Source organism: Periophthalmus magnuspinnatus, chromosome 5, assembly GCF_009829125.3.
Source record: "Periophthalmus magnuspinnatus isolate fPerMag1 chromosome 5, fPerMag1.2.pri, whole genome shotgun sequence".
In the NCBI taxonomy this organism is placed as follows: Eukaryota; Metazoa; Chordata; class Actinopteri; order Gobiiformes; family Gobiidae; genus Periophthalmus; species Periophthalmus magnuspinnatus.
This window is the reverse complement of record NC_047130.1, coordinates 16259395-16282204: the sequence shown is the minus strand read 5'-3', so window position 1 is coordinate 16282204 and position 22810 is coordinate 16259395. Positions and strand designations below refer to the sequence as shown.

The following is a 22810-nucleotide window of genomic DNA, read 5'->3' as shown; positions in this document are numbered from 1 at the left end:
TAGCAGCAAGGCTAAGTTTGTTTTATTAAAATAGTGGCTGTTGTGGCATTGATGAAAATAAACTGTACAGATACAAATCAGATGGAAAAGCCTGACAGTGAGTTCTCGTTAGCCGTCTCCTGATCGCGCCAAGAGCAGCCGACTCGCTCCTAAAATCAAACCTTAACCACATTCTGTAAACAGATTTCTGCTGTAGTCCCTGTCCTCAGACTTCAGCCTGGCTGGTACAAGTGTCCCAGCGAAAGGCGAGGAGGACTTCCTCACGCTGGCCGCATCTCGTATCAGCCGAAGAAAGCGCGTGATCGGGGCTGCGGTGGGCGTGGCCATGGTGCTGGTGCTGCTGGTGGCCATCCCTCTGCTGGTTCACACCACCAAGGCAGGGGGCAGCGGCGCGGGGAGCACGCACTACGAGATGTTAGGCAGCTGTAAGATGGTGTGCGATACCTTCACCCCACCACAGGGGGAGCTCACGGCCGTCTCGCCCCTACCCCCGGACTATTCGAACCGCAGACCTAAACCGGGCTTCAGAGGCAGTCCAGGATTGCCGGGACCCCCGGGACCCAAAGGACCCCCCGGAGACCCCGGTAAGCCTGGCCCGCCCGGCCCCCCAGGCCCCGGGTCAGGGGGTTACGGTCAGTCTGTGTACAGCCCCAAAATCGCCTTCTATGCCGGGCTGAGGAAGCAGCACGAGGGCAGTGAGGTCCTGAAGTTTGACGATGTTGTTACGAATGTGGGAAACTACTACGAGCCGAGCACTGGGAAGTTCACCTGCCCCCTGCCGGGCATTTACTACTTCACCTACCACGTCCTGATGAGAGGGGGCGACGGTACGAGCATGTGGGCTGACCTGAAGAAGAACGGACAGGTGAGTCACACCTGTCACACGAATGCTGTTTCATTAAAACACCAGATGCCCTTCAGTCATGTAGGTGAGGCTGTAGAATCAGGGCCTGTTTTCATAAAACACCAGGTGTGTTTAATAAGTAGAATTAGCATCACATGAGGATGGTCACGTGAATACCAAGACTACAGTGATGTTCCAGATGAGGCCCCCTTGTGGCTTAAGTAAACATTACACTAACTATTCACACACTCCTACTCCCGATGGTGCATCTACAGTTGTGTCTGCAGTGCACGGCTCTGGGCTGCACACAGTAACATTAGGTCTGCGCTGACTTTGCTTCGCCTCTACTTCATCTACTGTTTAGAAAAAGGTTTTGCTTTTGAAACATTAAAATCCTGCTGTGATGTCAGATTTAATCAACACACAAACGCTGAAATGTTTCCGTGCCTCCGTGTCTGCCTTGTCTAAGTGAACACTGAGCATAAATCACTAATTAATTCTGCTCAATGGGGACTGACAGTGACAGGGATCCTCCACATGTGTCTCACTGGAGCTGAGCCAAAACGCAACAGCTGTCTGCTCTCCTCTGGGATCCACCACTTTTACACCAATAAATAAATAAATACAGAATGACTGAAAACACAATGAAACGCTCCCATCTGGAGACTGAACCCTGACAGGCTCGAGACAGAAACCACTGAAGAAGAAGCAGGGAAATGTTGACTCCCCCTGTCATTCAAATGGAAGTAATAAGGTTTAGTGTTGTCATTATACTAAAGACTGAACTAGGACTAAACCAGGACTAAACCAGAACTAAACTAGGACTAAACCCGGACTAAACCAGGATTAAAGTAAGACTAAACCAAGACTAAACTAGGACTAAACCTGGACTAAACTAGGACTAAACCAGGACTAAACCAGGACTAAACCCAGACTAAACTAGGACTAAACCCAGACTAAAGTAGGACTAAACCAGGACTAAACCAGGACTAAAGTAGGACTAAACCCAGACTAAACTAGGACTAAACCCGGACTAAACTAGGAGTTAAACCAGGACTAAACCAGGACTAAAGTAGGACTAAACCAGGACTAAACTAGGATTAAACTTGGACTAAACCCGGACTAAACTAGGACTAAACCAGGACTAAACCCAGACTAAACTAGGACTAAACCAGGACTAGACCAGGACTAAACCAGGACTAAAGCCGGACTAAAGCCGGACCAAACCAGGATTAAACCAGGACTAAACCAGGACTAAACCAGGACTAAACTAGGACTAAACCAGGACTAAACTAGGACCAAACCAGGACTAAACTAGGACTAAACCAGGACTAAACCGGGACTAAACCAGGACTAAACCAGGACTAAACCTGGTCTAAAACCAGGTCTAAAACCAGGACTAAACCAGGACTCAGCCAGGACTAAACCTGGGCTAAAACCAGGTCTAAAACCAGGACTGAACCAGGTCTAAACCAGGTCTAAACCAGGACTAAACCAGAACTAAACCAAGACTATAACAGGACTAATTCAGGACTAAAATTTCAAAATCAATTTTAGTACTAAGGAATAGACTTGATACTTGATACGAATTCCAGTACCATGATGATAATAAACACTCTTTAGACTTTCTTTAGACAACAGAATGTGATTTTCAACATTAAATGTTGTTCTTTGTGTTCTATTCCCATGTGTCTTATATCTGTGTAATCCCTCAGTGTACAGTAGGTTCATAGTGATCCATGGGTGTATTCTAGTCTATGTGTCTTATACTTGTGAAAGATACAGAGAGACATCATTATAAACATATTCAGGAAAGGTTCATTTCTGTCCTGGGACTTTTTTAGTATCGATACCTGCGAAAAATGGCAAGACAAGTTAAGGCAAGTTTATTTGTGCACTAGGTAATTCAAAGAGCTTTATAGAATAACAAAGACATTAAAATCACAATACAACAATTCAAATCATAAATAATCATCATCATTCAGTCATACGCACAGCTAAACAGAACCGTTTTGAGCCTGGATTTAAACATTTTCATTGAGTGTCTAGTTTCGAGACTAGTTTTAGTATCGATTAGTATCTGATTTTCAATACTAGTTCCATTTGTGTCTGTCAAACATTTGGGGTAGTGGTGATAGCTGGGATGTACTGTTAATGTTTAATACAGATTAGAGCCGCAAGAGACTGCAGTTTTTGAAATACCATAATTTCCTCCACAAACAACAAAATATCCTCTTATTTTGCATGAAAACATCCAACCCTGTAGTTCAGTTCAGTGCAAACATGTTCTGAAGTGTGTCAATTCTTCTGGACAAGTTTAAAATGTGAACTTTGAACAGAATCTTGTCATTGAAACATACATTGCAAATCTGGTAAATCAAGAGCTTTGGCTTTCAACTCAATCTATGTTCGTACCCTCACCTCTAGTCCTGGTTTAGTCCTGGTTCAGTTCTGGTTTAGACCTGGTTAAGTCCTGGTTTAGTCCTGGTTTAGACCTGGTTTAGTCCTGGTTTAGTCCTGGTTTTGTCCTGGTTTAGACCTGGTTTAGTCCTGGTTCAGTCCTGGTTTAGTCTTGGTTTAGACCTGGTTTGGATCTCTCTTCCTAATCTATGAGCTTTGGGTAATAACCGAAAGGACAAGATGGCGGATACAAGCGTTTAAATAAGCTTCCTCCGCAGGGTGGCTGGGCACTCCCTTAGAGATAGGGTGAGGAGCTCAGTCACATGGGAGGAGCTCAGAGTAGAGCTGCTCCTCCACATGGAGAGGAGCAGCTGAGGCTTGGGCTTCTGTTCCTGATGCCTCCTGGGGAGGTCTTAATGTCCCACTGCGAGGATGCCTTGGAGTAGACCCAGAACAAGCTGGAGGGACTGTGTCTCTCGGCTGGCCTGGGATTGCCTTGGGGTCTCACCAGAGTAGCTGGAGGACGTGTCTGATGTGAGGGAAGTCTGGGAGTCCCTGATTAGACTGCTGCCCCCACGACGTGGCCCTGGAGGCAACGCAATGCTTGTCATAAAAATCGTATGGGACTCATGGCATCAGAATCAGTTTTGACCATCGAGTCTATTACTCTGTATCAAAATCAAGTTTTAATTCATTATCGTGACTTTAAATGGAATGTACTGGGTACACGAGGAGGTGGTCTGTTTTCAGGACTTTGATGTGTCTTTATAAAAAACATCAGATTTGAGCAGGTTTCCACTGACAGAGCAGCTCCAGACTGCCGCCCTGCTGGGAGATCACGGACACGCTTCACTGGGCTCTGTTCAAACGCTTTAAATAAAAGTGTGGGTGTAATTCAACAGGGACCCGGCTCCGAGCATCTGCATACATGTGTTTAATCTCTAATTAGGCTCCGTGTTAACAAGGATGGAGTGAAAACATTGAAATGTGAGAAAACAAGTGAGGACTCAACAACCTGCTGAGGGAATATAAAATTACACTGGGTTTGAAAAACAGGACTAAACAAGGACTAAACCAGGACTAAACAAGGACTAAACCAGGACTAAACCAGGACTAAACCAGGACTAAACAAGTACTAAACCAGGACTAAACAAGGACTAAACAAGGACTAATCCAGGACTAAACCAGGACTAAACCAGGACTAAAAGTGAGGAGGGTGCCAAAAACAGAACTGAAGCAAATTTAGACATTTTACATGGTGAATATACCATTTTCAAAACAATAAAAGGAAACATGGAGATCTAAATATGTGATGTGTTACAGTTAATACCCCATAGAAGTGTTATACTCCATTTTTAATGCCATAATGACGAACATTTCTGGCAACGCAATGACATCTCCATGGAGACAAGCCGCATGCAGGTCCTCGATGAGAAAAGTTACCTCAAAAGAATTAAATCTGCATTATCCACTAAAAAAACAACAAACAAAAAACAATTCTAAATCAAAATCAGTGCCAGAGCTGCTCAGTGTTTGGAGACAGATGAAGTGACCGCAGTAGATATAGTAGTGCTTCCTGTTAGCATTGATTGGTTGTGGACAGTGCTAAATGCCAGGTATAATTTGGGTCCTGGTTTGGTTCACATTGTCATTCCTGTGGTATCTGCGTCTTAAATCTTTTATAAGCTTTAGATTAGCTATTCTCCGCTCTACCTGTGCTGGCCTTTTTACACATCTCCTGCACCAAACTGGCAACCCCCTTCCTACATTAATTATCTTTTCCATCAGATAAATTATTTAACCCAATTCTGAGCCAATCGGTCGGGCATTATTGGACAGCACTGTTTTCCCGGGGGGTAGATGGAAAGTGAGAGTTTGTGAACTGGCAGAAAGTAAATGACAAAGAGGAGAGGACAGAACATTCGGCACTTTGAGGAGGTGGAGAAGGAGGTGACTTTTACCTGTGTTTGAGGAGACAGTATTACGCAAAAAAAATCAACTTTTCTGAGGTTTCTCCCATGTTATAATGTTGTTTATTCATAAAAAAATGTCTGAAGGACTGAGGTTTTAGATGTCATCCATACATATTTGAGTAATCTAGCGATCTCTCCCGGGCTCTATTGAAACCCTTTTTATGGTTAACTGTAATCTGTACGAGGCTCCGCCCACAAGTCCACATCACCCATGCTCCACACGACAATTCTCCATAAATATACAAAAACATGATACAAAACTGTACACAGCAACTTGTCAAACCTGATGTGACGTGCAGTAGTTTCATTAGTGGGATGCAGCTGATTGTGTTGTGATCGTGCTCTGAAGGGGGGTGACTTAGCACAGAGAGCAAAAGTGAAACTTATAAAGCATGTTAATACGATGTTTTGGGTGGATAATCTTTTCAAAACAATAAAAGTAAACATGGAGATCTAAATATGTTATGTGTTACAGTTAATCCCATAGAAGTAAATCCTCCCTCTTTAAGTTTTTATTTTGATCCTGTTTGACTATTAAACAAAGGTGTGCACATATTTTGTTTTAATTTAACTTAACTTATTTTGTTAAAAAAATATTTTAAGCCTTATATTTTTGTGAACTGCACTGTCCCCTTTTTATGATGTCATCTGAAACCCACTCGGCTCTATCTCTGTTTGTTTTTGTGTGTTTGTGTGTGTTTGTTTTTTGTTTGTGTGTGCTTGTTTGTTTGTGTGTTTGTTTTTTGTGTTTCTTTGTGTGCTTGTTTTCTTTGTGTTTGTTGCATGTTTGTGTGTGTGTTTGTTTGTGTCCTGGTTTGTGTGTTTGCTTGTGGCTTGTTTGTTTGTATATTTGTTGGTGTGTTTGTTTGTAGCTTGTTTGTTGGTGTGTATGTGTTCGTTTGTGGCTTGTTTGTTTGTGTGTTTGTTTGTCTGTTTATGTGTGTGTTTACCAAAAGCTGTCGAGACCTAACATTGGACTGATCGATGTCTCGTCACGGTGTCACTTAGCGGCGCCCCCTGGAGGGATGGAGCCTCTGACAGACAGGCAGGGGGACGGGGGGTGTAGCCGGACGGAGGGGGGTGGGGGGTGGGGGTGAGGAGGGCAGAAGAACGCTCCCTCTGTCCTGAGTGAATGAAGAGCGACAACACAGAGATGACCCAGACCCATCACTCCTGAATCCAACCACACACATCAGCAGCGTTACCATAGCGATTATCATTATCATTTAAAACTAAATTGAATGGGAAAAACCAGGAGTAAAATCAGACTTAATCAGGACAAAACCAGGTCTAAACCAGTACTAAAACAGGACTAAACCAAAACTAAACCAGGACTGAACCAGAACTAGACCAAGACTAAACCAGGACTAAATCAGGACTAAACCAGGACTAAACCAGGACTAAATCAGGACTAAACCAGGGGTCCCGTTTGTCATGAATATAGAAGAATGATACAAAACAATACATTACAACTTCGCAGACCTGATGTGATGTGCAGTAGTTTCATGTGGGATGCATCTGATTGTGTTGTGATAGTGCTCTGAAGGGGGAGTGACTCAGGATAGAGAGCAAAGGGAGGGGGGACTCGTTAAAAACAAAACTGAAGCAAATTAAACGTTTTACACGGTGAATAGTGTTTTCAAAACAATAAAAGGAAACATGGTCATTTAAATATATAAAATATTCAAATTTAATGCGAAAAGGCCTCAAAATGTTGCATGTTGTTGTGTTGTTGGCTGTTTAGTCCTGGTTTAGTGCAGTACAGCATAGCACAGCATAATCTATTTATACAACCCACCCGACCCGCACCCACAGTCATTGCACCTATATTTTGGTGAAAAACGTGCTTGAAAACAGACATAATGGGAGTGAATCTGTCAATATGATGAACCAGCTGCAGTTTTCTTTCAAAACAAAATACCTTATCTTCCATCTCCAAATCGCTTCTTTTTGCCTCCGTTTACTGTGGCAAATGGTTGGAACTGGAGCATGTGGGTGGCGCGCCGCGGTGGCGTCAGGTCATAGGTTAATTGCGCCAGTTACTTGCGTATGTAAACTTTATTATCAAACATAGGCCAATGTAGATGAATATTAGTTTGTTCTCTCTACCGTATACTAGTCTGTGTGTCTTATACTTGTTCTGATGCAGCTCTAGATCATTCTAAAGATATTCTAAAGAGAAAAATCACAAAAGGTTCAGTTCTGTCCTGTGAATGTGACTTTTTTAGTATCAATACCTGCTCAAATATCTAATCAATTTGTATCTGATTTACGATACTTTTCTCAACCCTAGTTTTAGATAATGATTGCTCTTGTAATAACTTGACTTTCAAAACTCTGCGTTACGTGTAGGCCACAAACGTCCAGTGACAAATCGAACAGAAACAAGTTCCCGTTCGCGGCGGGGGGCCTTTAATTCACGACAGAATTGGTGTTGAGGTAGGTGACCTTTTGAATAGATATATAATTCACCACCAATATGTACTGTGCCCTTTAACTGTGAAAGCATGAATATTTATGGAACAGTGCGTGCGATGGTCAGTGGTAATTCTGAGGGTGCGATTATATGGACAGTTATTATATGATTATATGGTTACGGTTACAGTTACAGTTACAGGTATTGGGTCATTGTTAAAGTTTTGCTCACTTTAAATTTGGATGAGGCGGCTCCATAGACTGTGTAAAGCAGACTGATGGACTGTGGCGTTCAGCTCCAAATGAAGCTTGTCGAGGCTAGCAGTGCCATGGCAACCAAAGAGCCAATCTGGAGCGAGGTTGTTGAAGGTATGTGATCCTTCCACGGGCGCTTAGAAAGAAGGTGCGTGATTTGTCTGTTATTAATGTTCATATCTTGATTTACAGACACAATATTGAAATAAAAACCCCAGGACCATGTAGAGCGGCGTGACAAAGTGCGCATTTGTCCCTTTTAATATCACCATAATTTTGTTTGTATTCACACATTTGTTCATTTCCAATAATTTTTTAATCTACAACTAAACACTAAACATGACTATCCCGGGTTTGTTTAAGTTAGTTTACCTTTAAGTTAATCACCACACGCACACCCATTACTTTAGGTTAAATGTATTCAGTTCAGTTACCTTCAGTCACAGCACATATGCAGCTATTCGTACCTGAATATCCACATGGTACAGACATGTCGGCCATTTTTAAAGACTTGGGTGAGGTCGTGAGCCGGACCATGTAGAGGGGAGAATCAAGGTAGCGGGTACATGTGGGTTTTTCCTTTTTTTCTAATATCTGTTGCTTTTGCTTTAGTTGAGTACCGTTCATTTTTCTAAATATGTATTATTTTTCCACGGTATACCTCGGCAATAAATTTTGGTAACTGGGAACTTTTCTTTCCTACTTTGACCACATGGGCCAGCTTCTCCACAACATTTTAGGGGCCACGGTTTTTCAATGTAAAGTGAATTAGAGCAGTCCACGGAGGCTGAACTGCGCCCATGATCACTTTCTGTTCAGAATGCGGCGGCTAGCAGGTTAGCCATGTCCATTTATCTAAACACTCTATGTGCGTTAGAGGTCTCTGGATGTTGATCGTTTGGGCTGGCTGATATGGGGAAAAAACGTAATCAAGATTTTTTTCCTCAAACTATAATTGTATGTTGAATGTTCACAAACCCGTTGTACATTTAGCGATGACAGCATGTTGGCTAATGTTGTGGACGCATCCAAAATGGGTCTGTGAGAGATGGGAACATGTTAGATTTCAAACTCCTACTTCTAACTTGAAAATCCCATACTTATTTACTGTTATAAGGAGTATGTGGAACACTCGCTAAAGCAATAGCAGCTAACGGTTGATTGTACCTGTTGTAGTTCACTTGTTTGACCTGTAGATGGCAGTAGATGTTGCGTTTGGTAATACCGATAAAGAATTAGCTTGACTTGTTTTCTTTTACACATTTCATATTTCATTTCCCTTTATTTATTAATCATGTATAAGATCATAACGGTGATTTTTTTTTCATTTGCAACAGTGTTGTAAATGTTTGGTTTATCGTAGAATTGTCTAGTTTAAGGTCATGAAACGACTTCCTGTTCCGGTTCAGTCTTTTTTGCGCTCGTGCAGTAGAGGGAAAATGAGGAGAGGGAGGAAAGAAACACGGTGAAGGAATCGAGAGAGGGAGAGGAAAGAGGACATGAGAGAGAGAGGGAGGGAGGAGGAGAAAGAGAGAAAGGGAGGGATAGTGGGAGAGGAAGGAGGTAATATAAATAGAGAAGGGAGGAAGAGGAGAAGAGAGGAGGAATAGCCGGAAGATGAGGAGAGGAGGAGGAAAGAAACATGGTAAAGGAATGTAAAGAGAGAAAAGAGAGAGAACAATGCTCAGTGTCCAGATATTCAGGAAAAGCTCATTTCTGTCAATAGGACTTTTTTAGTATCGATACCTGCTCAAATGAGTGTCTAGTTTTGATATTAGTTTTTGTATCGATTGGTTTCAGATTCGATAGTTTTGACATCCTAAGGACCTTTAAAACCCTACACTCCCTGAACCCGAATGGCACTTTACCTGAACGCTGCCCCCTGTTGACAGAAGGTAACCTCATTATTCTGAATGTCTCCATAGAAATGCAGCGAGCGGAGGGACCGGAGCCTTATTAAACACTCTGCTCTGAGCCCCGGCTTTAACTGTGGAGCAATTTACCAGGGCCACAGGTCACATGGAAATTACAGGAGAACCAAAAGTGTGAAATATAATGGAAAAAATTGAAAATGTTGTTCTTCCCTTACAGTTAATGTGCTGGTGATTCAAAATGGTAATGTTTCTTAGTAAAAGCAAAAACTAGAAAGGAGGCACCTTATGCAAAATAGATTTTTTGGCACAGACTGTGTAAAGAAGTGGACTAAGTGAGTGTGATGTCACCCACAGCGTTTGGCTCCAAATGAAGCTCATTGAGTCTAGCAGGTACAGCGGCTAATTTGGAGCAGAGTTCTATATTTGGAATTCTGAGTGTGAGTATCATAGCAACCAAAGAGCCAATCAGGAGTGAGGCTGTTGTAGGTAACACCCTTTACCGCCCACACCACCAGTTTAGCAGGGAGCGGGCACTTCAAACAAACCTGTTGCTAATGCTATGGGAGCGACCTCGGGGAAAGAAGGCACCTGATGTGTCTCTTATTACAGTTGTCCCTCGCTATATCATGGTTCACCTTTCACATTCTCACTCTTTCGTGGATTTTTTTTTAGCACAATTTTACATGCTTTTGCTTTTTGAGTATGAACGTGTATTGTGTTCTGCGTCCTGATTGGCTGAGGGACTGAAGACCATTGTCCATCAGTCTCCTCCGTGCCGTGTCTCCTGTACAGTACAGAATGTGTTCAGACAAATTTACATAAATGTTGGATCACAGTGTGACTCTGAAGTGCTGTATTTTTGCAAGTTTTCTCCCCAACAAAACCCACAATGTCGATGATGGTGATGAGTCTCACAGCAGCAGTTACAGAGAGAGGAGCCACTGCAAACTCTTTAAAATGAACTAGTTCTGTTTTTGACATTTTTAAGTCTAGTTTTGAGTTTACTTTCGAATTCAACCCCATAAAGGTGATGTTTTTTGAGGGGGACAAAAGGATTACAGCTATAATAATGATCACTGAAATTGCACCACAAAAAAAAAAAAAAATTAAAAATCACAAGTATAACACATTGTGCAGACAGGTTCAGCGCGCGTGTGGAGAGCCGAAGGTGGCGACAGGTTTAGGCTCAATTAAAACCAGGAAATGACGGGAAATGGCCGACACGCCAACTGAAACCTGATAATTACTATTTTCCTGTCAACGTACTGATATCAACACACGTAATGAGACAGATATTCAGTCTTTTTTTACTATTACAGCAGGATTTAAATGTGTAATGACTGAAATAACAACTGTACCTGAGAGAGTTGTTAGTGTCAAACTCCATTTTGATACAACGAAATAGATTCGATACTCGATTCAGATACCACCATGATATATATATTTTTTTTTTAACGCTCTTTTTTTAGACAATAGAATGTTCTTTTCCACATTAAAAGAGTTTAAGGAGCTGTGTCAGAGTTTTACTGTTGAAAAACGCAACCAGTGCATTTAAACATTTTGATGTGGTCCAAAGTTCCTCCTCACTAACCTTATGCATTCAGAACATCCTAATTACTCACATTGATGAGTTTATAAGCACTTTCCACAACTCTCAGAGACCAGAGACTAGCCACAACCAGTGTTCTGCTCCAGTTAAATGAAGCTCATCGATGCTAGCAGTTATAGGGGAGAATATAGAGGAGAGTTTCATATTAGTAATTCCGACCATGAGTATCTATCGGGTTAGCTGTGTCCATTTATATATACTGCCTGACGAAGACAGTACCAAGTGGGCATAATTTGACCCCAAGAGCTGCTTATTCAATATATTTGTATTAGGGCAGGACGAGGGTGACCACACGTCCACATTGACCCGGGACACTCCCAGTTTTGAGCCCTGTGTCCCCTGTCCCAGTGGATTTATACAAGAAACACCCCAGATTACCCAGTTTTTGACCCATTTGATCTTCAATTAAATTCAATGAAACTTTATTTTTCACAATGGTCAACATTATATAAGGCACATATATACACACAGGTAGCATATACACATTTACACACTCACTCACACTGTTTTACTTTTATCATTTGAGCTTGACACACTGTTTTATGAAAGAAAATTAGTAAGAGAAAAAAATAAAATAATAAAATGAAAAAGAAACAAACAAAAAGAAGTATTTACTAATACAATAAAATGAAAGAGTACTCATAATAATAATACAAATAGTACTATAATGAAATAAGATTAAGAGTTGTGTGTGTTTGGTCACTATACAGTATATATATATATATATATATATATATATATATATATATATATATATATATATATATATATATATATATATATATATATATATATATATATATATATATATATATATATATATATATATATACTGACATACATGCATACACATACCCACCTATACATGCAAGTATGTGTGTGTATATATATATATATATATACACACACACACACATATATATATATATATACATGCACACACACACACATACATATATATATATATATATATATATATATATATATATATATATATATATATATATATATATATATATGTTATACACACACATATATATATATATATACTGACATACATGCATACACATACCCACCTATACATGCAAGTATGTGTGTGTATATATATATATATATACACACACACACACACATATATATATATATATACATGCACACACACACACATACATATATATATGTGTGTGTATATATATATATATATATATATATATATATATATATATATATATATATATATATATATATATATATACATACACACACACACATATACATACATACATACACATACAGAGATGCAGCACTGCAAACCTATTTATTAGCAAAGACAAAACCCAATGCAGCGCAGGAGGACCTGAGCCGCACCAAGTCAGTCAAGCACTAAATTTTCCAGTAGTTTACATTTTAGATTTCATTTAAATATGGGTAATGAGGCAGACTGTTTAACATCATCTTCTCAACAGTAAAAAGAGGACTATATACAAGTTTTTGCTCAAAAAAAAACAAAAAAAAACCTGTGCTTGAAAATCTTCAGAAGGTCAAAAAGTGCCTCAGTTGCAGTGACAGAAGTCTCATGTTATAAAGTGATTCAGAAGTGAGTCTGGGCCGAGTATTTAAAGGGCCCAGATTAACTTAAAGGGCCCATGTGATACTATGTTCTAATGCTGTTTCTTCATTACAAATAGACCTGGAGTTGTGTTTTGTTTCATTCACACATGTTTAACACATAAACTCTGCATATTTAGACTGTGTTCTTCTCACAAACTGAAAACACTCTGTTCCACCTTGTGATGTCATCATGTGGTTCCATTGTGTTTTTAAACTCCATACACCTTCATTTCTAGAATCATTTAGATCATTTCATCTTTGGAATTGCCCATGTCTACTGAACTAAAAGTAAAAAAAAAATCATGACATCACAAAGTGGAACAGAGCATTTTGAGCTTTGGAGATGTAGACAGACTAATAATAAAGTGTTACTCAAACATGTGTGAATGAAACAAAACACAACTCCAGGAGGGAACAACATTAGAACATGACTTAAAGCTCACAAGAGTAAGTTTGGTGTAATATAGGACCTTTAATAATAATTTTGAAAATGTGGTCACTTTAGGCAAGACACATTTGCTCAAATACATGAAAAAAAATCACCAGGTACAAGTAAAAATATAGCCTTATTCCCCTTGCAGAGCACAAACTGTCCTCTCTCTCTTTTAAAACACTCTTTTTCTCACTGGGCGCCTTCACCGATGTGCCGATGCTCGTATTATCATTTGCCTATATATTTTTTCACTAATGGCCCTGTTATATTCAGCTACTCGCCCGGCTGGTTGTTAGCGACTCATCTCTTTGTTGTGCTAGCTTTCCCTGCTACATTATATCATTATTTCTGACCTCATCAAGAAGCAGAACCGGCTCTCACTTCTTCACCGTGTTTGATAGAGAGAACGCAGAGGTAACAATGCCACAACTGCACAATTGATTTAGAGGTTAGCCATGGTAATTACAGGGATATTAGCTAACAAGGTCTTAGCGTATAGGTTAAGGTGTAGGCAAATGCATTTTATCTGGGCTTGTTAGTGAATGTGCTGTAAAATGCACCTGTGTTGAGATGTTTGCCAGCGTGGGTTAATGAGGCACGTTTCAGTTTTTTTGGGGGCAGGTGGGTGCACAAGATCTGTCTATTGTTTCTCGAGAATAAGATTATAAAGTTGACCTGCTGTTACTGATACAGATAAACAAGGAATCGGATTATCGGACTGTTTTACTGATTAATCTCAAACAAATTGAAATTTAAATGAATCACAAAGGATGCAGTGTTTTTAAATAGCATAGTTTTAGCTAAATCTCCTGTTTTATTCTGCGTAAAAACTAATACCACAGACTGTATAAAGAAGTGAGTGTGACGTCACCCCCAGCGTTCGGCTCCAAATGAAGCTCATCGAGGCTACCAGGTATAGCGGCTAAATCTGGAGTTTCATATTTGTAATTCTGACCACGAGTATCATAGCAACCAAAAAAAACAATCTGGAGTGAGGCTGTTGAAGGTAACGCCCCTTTCCACCCACACCACTGGTTTAGCAGAGAGCAGGTGCTTAGCAACGCTGTCAATCAAACATGTTGCTAATGGGAGCGACGTCAGGGAAAGAAGGCGCCTGATTTGTCTGTTCATATCTTTCCCAGAAATTGCGCCCATGATCACTTCCTGTTTGGAACACAGTGGCTAGCAGGTTATCTGTGTCCATTTATATAAACAGTCTATGGTACAGACATAGTTTGTTGCTGAAATGTGATTCTTGGATTAGTTTGTCAGTTCAAATGTCTTCTTGTTTCTTCTGGATATGTTTAAAATGTGAACTTTGAATAGAATCTACTTATTTAATCTAGAAATAATCACAATGCAGTCCAGCTGCTTTTGCTGATTTAGATGGTTTGTCTGTAGTAGATCTAAAAGACTGATCTGGGACAAGAGGAGGGGGACTTAAAATGGACCTAACAGAAAAATGGAGGACGGAGGAGAGGGACTTAAAGTGCACCACACAGAGCGGTGTGGGACAAGAGGAGAGGGACATAAAGTGGACCACACAGAGCAATGGAGGATGGAGGAGAGGGACTTAAAATGGACCTAACAGAGCGTCCTGGGACAAGAGGAGAGGGACTTAAAGTGGACCTAATGGAAAGATGGAGAACGGAGGAGAGGAACTTAAAATGGACCCAACAGAACGTCCTTGGAGAAGAGGAGAGGGACTTAAAGTGGACCTAACAGAGCGATGGAGGATGGAGGTGAAGGACTTAAAGTGGACCTAACAGAGCGATGGAGGACGGAGGTGAAGGACTTAAAGTGGACCTAACAGAGCGATGGAGGACGGTGCAGAGGGACTTAAAGTGGGACTTAAAGTGGACCTCACAGAGTGTCCCGGGACAAGAGGAGAAGGACTTAAAGTGGACCTCACAGAGAAATAGAGGATGGAAGAGAGGGACTTCAAGTGAACCTAAGCGTGCGATCTGGGACAAGAGGACAGAGACTTAAAAAGGACCTAACAGAGCAATGGAGGACGAAGGAAAGGGACTTAAAGTGGACCTAACAGAGTGATCTGGGACAAGAGGTGAGGGACTTAAAAAGTGAACCTAACAGAGCAATAGAGGACGGAGAAGAGGGACTTGAAGTGGACCTAACAGAGCGTCCTGGGACAAAAGGAGAGGAACTTAAAGTGGATCTAACAGAGCGATGGAGGACAGAGGAGAGGGGGGACTTAAATAAAGAGCAGGACTGGAGAAGTGTTTTTCTTTGGTTTGTTTTGTGTCACCGCGGCGACGCTCTGATCCTGGGCTAATAAAAGTGACAGGACTGTTTGGGCGTGATGTAGAGACCTCTCACAGCGGAGTGGGAAGAGAGGATAGAGAGAGGGACGGAGAGAGGGGGAGGAAGGGAGCGCAGACAGAGGGAGAGAGAGAGGAGTAGAAAAAGAGAGGGGGAGGGAAAGGAGGGGGAGGAAGGGAGCGCAGACAGAGGGAGAGAGAAGGAGAGGAAGGTAGAAAAAGAAGGGGAGGGTAGAGGGAGAGGAGCGGAGAACAAATAGAGGGAGGAAGGAGAGGAGTGGTGAGCAGACAGGAAGGGAGGGAGGTAGAAAAAGAGAGGGAGGGAGGAGGGGAGAGTAGACAGGGAGGGATGGAGGGAGGGAGGGGGGTAGAAAAAGAGAGGGGGAGAAAGGAGTGAGAGGAGAGCAGACAGAGGGAGGGAAGGAGAATAAGGTAGAAAGAGAGAGGGAGGGAGAGGAGGGGAGAGCAGACAGAGAGAGGAAAGGAAAGAGGGATAGAAAGAGAGGGACAAAAAGAAAAGGAAAGTTTAGGAGAGGAGCAGACAGAGGAAGGAGGAATGGGGTGAGCTGAAAGGGGAGAGAGGTGAAAGGAGAGAGATTGTTTATAAGGAAAGAAAAGAGATTTGTGTTTCTTGGCACCTTGGCCCATCCTTACTAGAATTCAGGATTGTGAACTGTGATTAATGCCATACTTGTAACAGTTTTGCCTAAAAATAGACTCAGATAAAATTATTATGGATGTTGCATTGCATTGAAAAACTAAAATAAATCTGTCCTTATTGTGAGTGTGCTTGCATCTCCACAAACCTGACTCTTATTTAGAATGGAGGGGCGCCGTTCACCTGTTTTTCTATGGATACGTTTTCCCTGGCAACATCCACATTTAGACTGTATATATAAATGGACATAGCTAACCTGCTAGTTAAATAGGAAGTCACCATGGCTGTGCTTCCGGCTCTGGCTCCAATTCACTTTCTGTGTAAAAACTGTGTCCCCTCTCTCTGTAACTGCTGCTGTCAGACTCAACATTTTGGTCTTAAATGTTTGTAATAACCCGCTCTACACGATCCTGGGGTTTTATTTCACTATTGTGCCTCTAAATCAACATATGAACATTAATAACAGAAATCAGACTGAACAGACATCAGGCACCTTCTTTCCCTGAGGTCCCTCCCAGTACCATTAGCAACAGGTTTGATTCACAGCATTGCTAAGCGCCTGCTCCCTGCTAAACCAGAGGTGCGGGAGGGAAGGGGCGTTGCCTTCAACAGCCTTGCTCCAGATTGGGTCTTTGGTTGCTATGATACTCGTGGTCAGAATTCCAAATATGGAACTCAGCTCCAAATTGGCCCTTATAACTGCTCTAGCCTCGATGAGCTTCATTTGACTGGAGCTGAAAGCTGTGGGTGACGTCACACTCAGTCACTTCTGTACACAGACTGTGAGTTCACATGATGTCATAAAAACGCATCTATGTTCACGGAGAATGTTTTGAAGTATGGTTTTAACTTTCTATTTCTGTGGAATGCAGGTGATGTGTCGCTTCCAAAAAGTTACACAGTATTGCTTTAAATACATCGAGTAGCTCACAGGCTTCTCATTCTTCTTAAGGTAATGGAATCCTTCCTGCATTAGACTAAACCAGGACAATAACAGGACTGAACCAAGACTGAACCAGAATTAAACCAGTGCTAAACCAGGACTAAACCAGGACTGAACCAGGACTAAACCAGGACTGAACCAGGACTAAACCAGGACTGAACCAGGACTGAACTAGGACTAAAACAGGACTAAACCAGGACTGAACTAGGACTAAACCAGGACTGAACCAGGACTGAACTAGGACTAAACCAGGACTAAACCAGGACTAAACCAGGTCTAAACCAGGACTAAACCAGGACTGAACCAGGACTAAACCAGGACTGAACCAGGACTGAACTAGGACTAAACCAGGACTGAACCAGGACTGAACTAGGACTAAACCAGGACTAAACCAGGACTAAACCAGGTCTAAACCAGGACTAAACCAGGACTAAACCAGGTCTAAACCAGGTCTAAACATGGGGAATCAGCGTTTGAGTTTTGTGCAGTTAAAACCTTCTTCTTGAAGATGTGAGACAGGCTCAAACGGTTCTGTTTAGCTGTGCATGTGACTGAAAAGGTTTTATTGTGCCTCTGCTCTTTTAATGATGATTATTTATGTTTTGATTTGTTTATATTGTGATTTTAATGTCTTTCTTATCCTGTAAAGCTCTTTGAATCACCAGTTGTTCTATACAAACCCTCTTGCGTTGCCTGGGCTCTGCTCTGGCGTTCCCCTGAGTCCGTGGTTCCTAATAGGAACAGTTCAAGTCGCAACGGCATCGGAAAAACAGACAGAAATCCATTCACTTTTGCATTCCATCTTTGCTGCTCTTTACAATTCCATGGATTTCCCGTCTTCAGAGGCCAAAGTTTTCCTATAATTGCATGGAGACAATAACTTCAATGTGCAAAGCGGATTTTTGTTTGTGCAATACTTTTCCACGGGTCAGATGTACCACAATTCCCATTTCAGGAATACATCAGCATTTAAACAGGATTTAATCAGGAGAGAACAGGGCACCAGGACTAACCAGGACTAAACCAGGACTAAACCAGGACTAAACCAGGACTAAACCAGGACTAAACCTGGTCTAAACCAAGACTAAACAGAACTAAACCAAGACTAAACTAGGACTGAACCAGGACTAAAACAAGACTAAACCAGAACTAAACCAGGACTGAACCAGGACTGAACCAGGACTAAACCAGAACTAAACCAGGACTGAACCAGGAGTAAACCAGGACTTAAACAGGAATAAACCAGATCTAAACCAGGTCTAAACCAGGACTAATCCAGAACTAAACCAGGACTAAACCAGGTCTAAACCAGGTCTAAACCAGTCCCTGTAGTATTTTCCTTGCTCAGTGCATCTTGTCTCGTAAAGGCCACATTTTGCCTCTAATTATGTGAAAACTAACAAAGCTTATATTTAATGCCATGTGTGATCTATAGCAGTATTAGATGCTTTAAAATGTCAGCTCTTTAAAATATGTACATAGTTAAAATATTAAGTCTGCATAAGTTCCCCGTCGGGTTAGAGCCAGCGCCACTATGAATAAATCAGCCGCATCTCCTCCATCTGAAACGAGGCTCGGAGCAGAGACAAACTCAAACCCATGAATAATAGTGTGGCACAAAATGTAATTAGGCAAAGTTCATGTTTTAAAGGCCAGTTCAGTGAGACGCACAGCTATTTTAACACGAGCTCCAACTATTATGTGCAACAAGTCAAGCAAAGTCTACAAGTGCATCTGTTACACAAAATGGAGTCTCATGAGGTTTAATCCATGTTCTAATGCTGTTATCTCTTTACACAATCTTTGTTTGGGCTATTGCAAAAAATACAATACATGTATTATTATTATTATTATTATTATTATTATTATTATTATTATTATTATTATTATTATTATTATTATTATTATTATTATTATTATTATTATTATTATTATTATTATTATTTATTAATCACATCTATATATTTTTTTTCATTTTGATCAGTCATTATTTGTCAAAAAACTAAACAAAATATATGGCTTTTAATGTTAAAGGTGTACTATGTAACTTTTCTTCATAGAGGGGTTTGTTGTCTGTCTCCATAGAGATTTTCTAATAACACGTAAATAATAGCAAAGAAATGCAGGTAAAACGGATAAGATTAATGCCATATTGTTGAACATTTTAATCGAGGTTAGGTTGGGTTACTTTAACTATAAATGGTGACCTAACTTCACTTAAAATGTTCCACAATATGGCATTAATCTTATCTGTATTTGTTTCATCAGAGGTGTTATTATTCCTCAAAAGTACCTTCAAACACTGACGTTTCAGGCAAAGGATTAACATCTCCACGGAGACAAGCATGTGGCAGAAAAGTTACATAGTATACCTTTAATACATGTTCTAATGCTGTCCCCTCCTCAAAAACAGACCTGGAGTTGTGTTTTGTTTCATTCACACATGTTTGAGTAACACTTTATTATTCGTCTGTCTACATCTCCAAAGCTCAAAATGTTCTGTTCCACCTTGTGATGTCATGAAGTGGTAGTTTTAAAGTTGACAGCTCCTTTTGCATTTTGTTCAGCAGAAATGGGCAATTCCAGGACTGAAATGATCCAAATGACTCTAGTGAAGTTATAAACAAGCAGGCCAAATAAGAGTCAGGTTTGTGGAGACGCAAGCCCGCTCACAGTAAGGACAAATGTTTTTCAATGGAATAAAACACTAATAGGATTGCAAGCTTTTTTGGCTTAGATGTTACACAGTGGGGCTTTACGTTCATTCATAGCTTGTGTCTGCTCTATAGTTCTAATCTCTGACACTTGTGAATCATAAAAAAACGAAAGAACAATTGTGTCTGCTCTTATGGTGAGGTTGAGTGTGTATACGTGGCCTTGGTGAGGGTCTATGGTCCAATCTGACCACAGAACCATGGGGAAAGAGGGGCTGAAGAAGTGGAGGTATTACAGAGAGTGTTTTACAATGTTATAAGTGAAAGAAGAGAGGGAAAAGATAAGAGAGAGAAAGATAAACACATCTCTGACCTCAGTGTCACTGCTTAAAGGGGCTGTACTACACAAAATGGAGCCATGTTCTAATGTTTCCTCATCACAAACAGACCTGGAGTTGTGTTTTGTTTCATTCACACAAGTTTAACACACAAACCCTGCATATTTAGGCTGAGTTCTTCTCTTAAACTGAAAACATTCTGTTCTATCTTGTGATGTCATGTGGTAATACAGGAAGTGCTCCACTGTGTTAAACTCCACACACCTTCATTTCTAGAATCATTTGGATCTTTTCTGTCCTGGAAATGCCAATCTCTACTGAACTAAAGGTAAAACGAGCTGTTAATTTGAAAACTCACACTTCATGACATCACAAGGTGGAACAGAGCATTTTGAGCTTTGGAGATGTGACAGACTAATAATAAAGTGTTACTCAAACATGTGTGAATGAAACAAAACACAACTCCAAGTCTGTTTTTGAGGAGGGAACATGTATTATAACATGGATTAAACCCCACAAGAGTTTTTGTTTATTATATTTTGTTTTGTTTAATATAGGAACTTTAATAATAATAATAATAATAATAATAATAATAATAATAATAATAATACATTTTATTTGAAAGCGCCTTTCAGGACACTCAAGGACACTGTACAAGACAAAGTACTTTAGTATCGTTAATATCAGTCTCTAAGTCTATGCAATGTCCTCGATCGTGGAAACCCAGTGTGTGTGTGTGTGTGTGTGTGTGTGTGGGTGGGTGTGTGGGGGTGTGTGTGTGTGTGTGTGGGTGTAAATCTAGTAAATCTCCCTTGACCTTTGACCCATGTTTTATCATTATAAAGCATGTCAATTTGGTGTTTGTTTAACAACAGATTTTAGCGATTTGTGTCACATTTCTGTGTTCAAATTTAACTGAAACAGTGTAGAAGGAGAGAAGCAGAGAACAGCTGAAACTGTAAAAGGAGAGAAGCAGAAAACAGCTGAAACAGTGTAAAAGGAGAGAAGCAGAAAACAGCTGAAACAGTGTAAAAGGAGAGAAGCAGAGAACAGCTGAAACAGTGTAAAAGGAGAGAAGCAGAAAACAGCTGAAACAGTGTAAAAGGAGAGAAGCAGAGAACAGCTGAAACAGTGTAAAAGGAGAGAAGCAGAGAACAGCTGAAACAGTGTAAAAGGAGAGAAGCAGAGAACAGCTGAAACAGTGTAAAAGGAGAGAAGCAGAGAACAGCTGAAACAGTGTAAAAGGAGAGAAGCAGAGAACAGCTGAAACAGTGTAAAAGGAGAGAAGCAGAGAACAGCTGAAACAGTGTAAAAGGAGAGAAGCAGAGAACAGCTGAAACAGTGTAAAAGGAGAGAAGCAGAGAACAGCTGAAACAGTGGAGTAGTGTATCTTAGTGCTGTTGTTTGGAGTTATTGACGAGTCGGATCTATTACAAGAGAAGTTGCCACGGCTGTCCGAGCGCCAATTACGGCACTCCCCGAAGTGAACCGGAGCAGAAGGAGGAGGGAGGGAGGGAGGGGGGCTATATATGTGTGTGTGTGTGTCTGGTGTGTGTATATATGCATGTGTGTCTACATGTGTGTGTGTCTGCGTGTGTGTATATATGTGTGTGTCTGTGTGAGGAGAGTCTATATACATATGTGTGTGTGTCTGTGTGTATATATGTGTGTGTGTGTGTCTGTGCGTGTGTATATATATGTGTGTGTGTCGGTGTGTGTGTGTGTGTGTGTGTGTACATGTGTGTGCATTCTTGGTTGACTTTGGCAGTTTGTCCGTGGTCATTGTTTTATTATTTATAGTAAACGGTCACATGTTTGTACAGAGTTTTCAAATCGCTCACGTTTAAAAGTAATTTCAGACTGAAACATCCCGCAGTGTATCAAGCTTCAATGAAACACTTCTACAGTATCTGAAAGTACACGGAAACATTTTGTGCCATATTTTCTTTAATGCTGCACTATGTAACTTTCCTGGTGAGTGGTCCGATCCACCACCTGATTTATCATTTATCATTCATCTCCGTGGAGACAACTAGGTGACACAAGGCAAAGTTACAGGTCAGATCCGTATAGTGGTGACACTCTACACACCCTTCTGTAAGTGAATACATACAAGATAAACATGTCTTATGTCATACTCTGGAACATTCGAGGCAAAGCTCTCGCATCTCCATGGAGACAAACATGGAGATGCGAGTCACTTTAAAAAAGTCTGATAATGAACCAATTAAACCTAAAAAAAAATAGTCCAAGTACAAATCTCTCAAATCAAAATAAGTAAATAAAAATAATTCAGCATTCTGAACGATGCGTGTACCTTTTACCTTTAGCCTGTTGCCTTTTACCTTTTACCCCCTGATTGAGAAACGTTCTTCTTCAGCCTGATCCTCTCCCATAATCAGTCTGATTTAGTTCGGACAGGGACAGAAAGAGCCGCTGTTCCCTCCGAACCCAACAGGGGGGGTGTGTGTGTGCGTGACCTGCATCTCATTGCACCGTCACGGCCCCGAAGATGGATGGATGA

The 22810-nt window shown here is 40.8% G+C and overlaps 1 protein-coding gene across 1 annotated transcript in view; it reads left to right on the top strand.

The window, feature by feature from the left end:
• The first annotated feature begins 319 nt into the window (after window positions 1–319).
• Window positions 320–22810, top strand: part of c1ql4b (complement component 1, q subcomponent-like 4b) — a 32813-nt gene continuing 10322 nt past the window's right edge. Inside the window, exon 1 of the mRNA XM_033965911.2 lies at window positions 320–865. Within this exon, the coding sequence (XP_033821802.1) occupies window positions 326–865 (540 nt within the window). The 5' untranslated portion in view covers window positions 320–325. The remainder of the gene's footprint in view (window positions 866–22810) is intronic.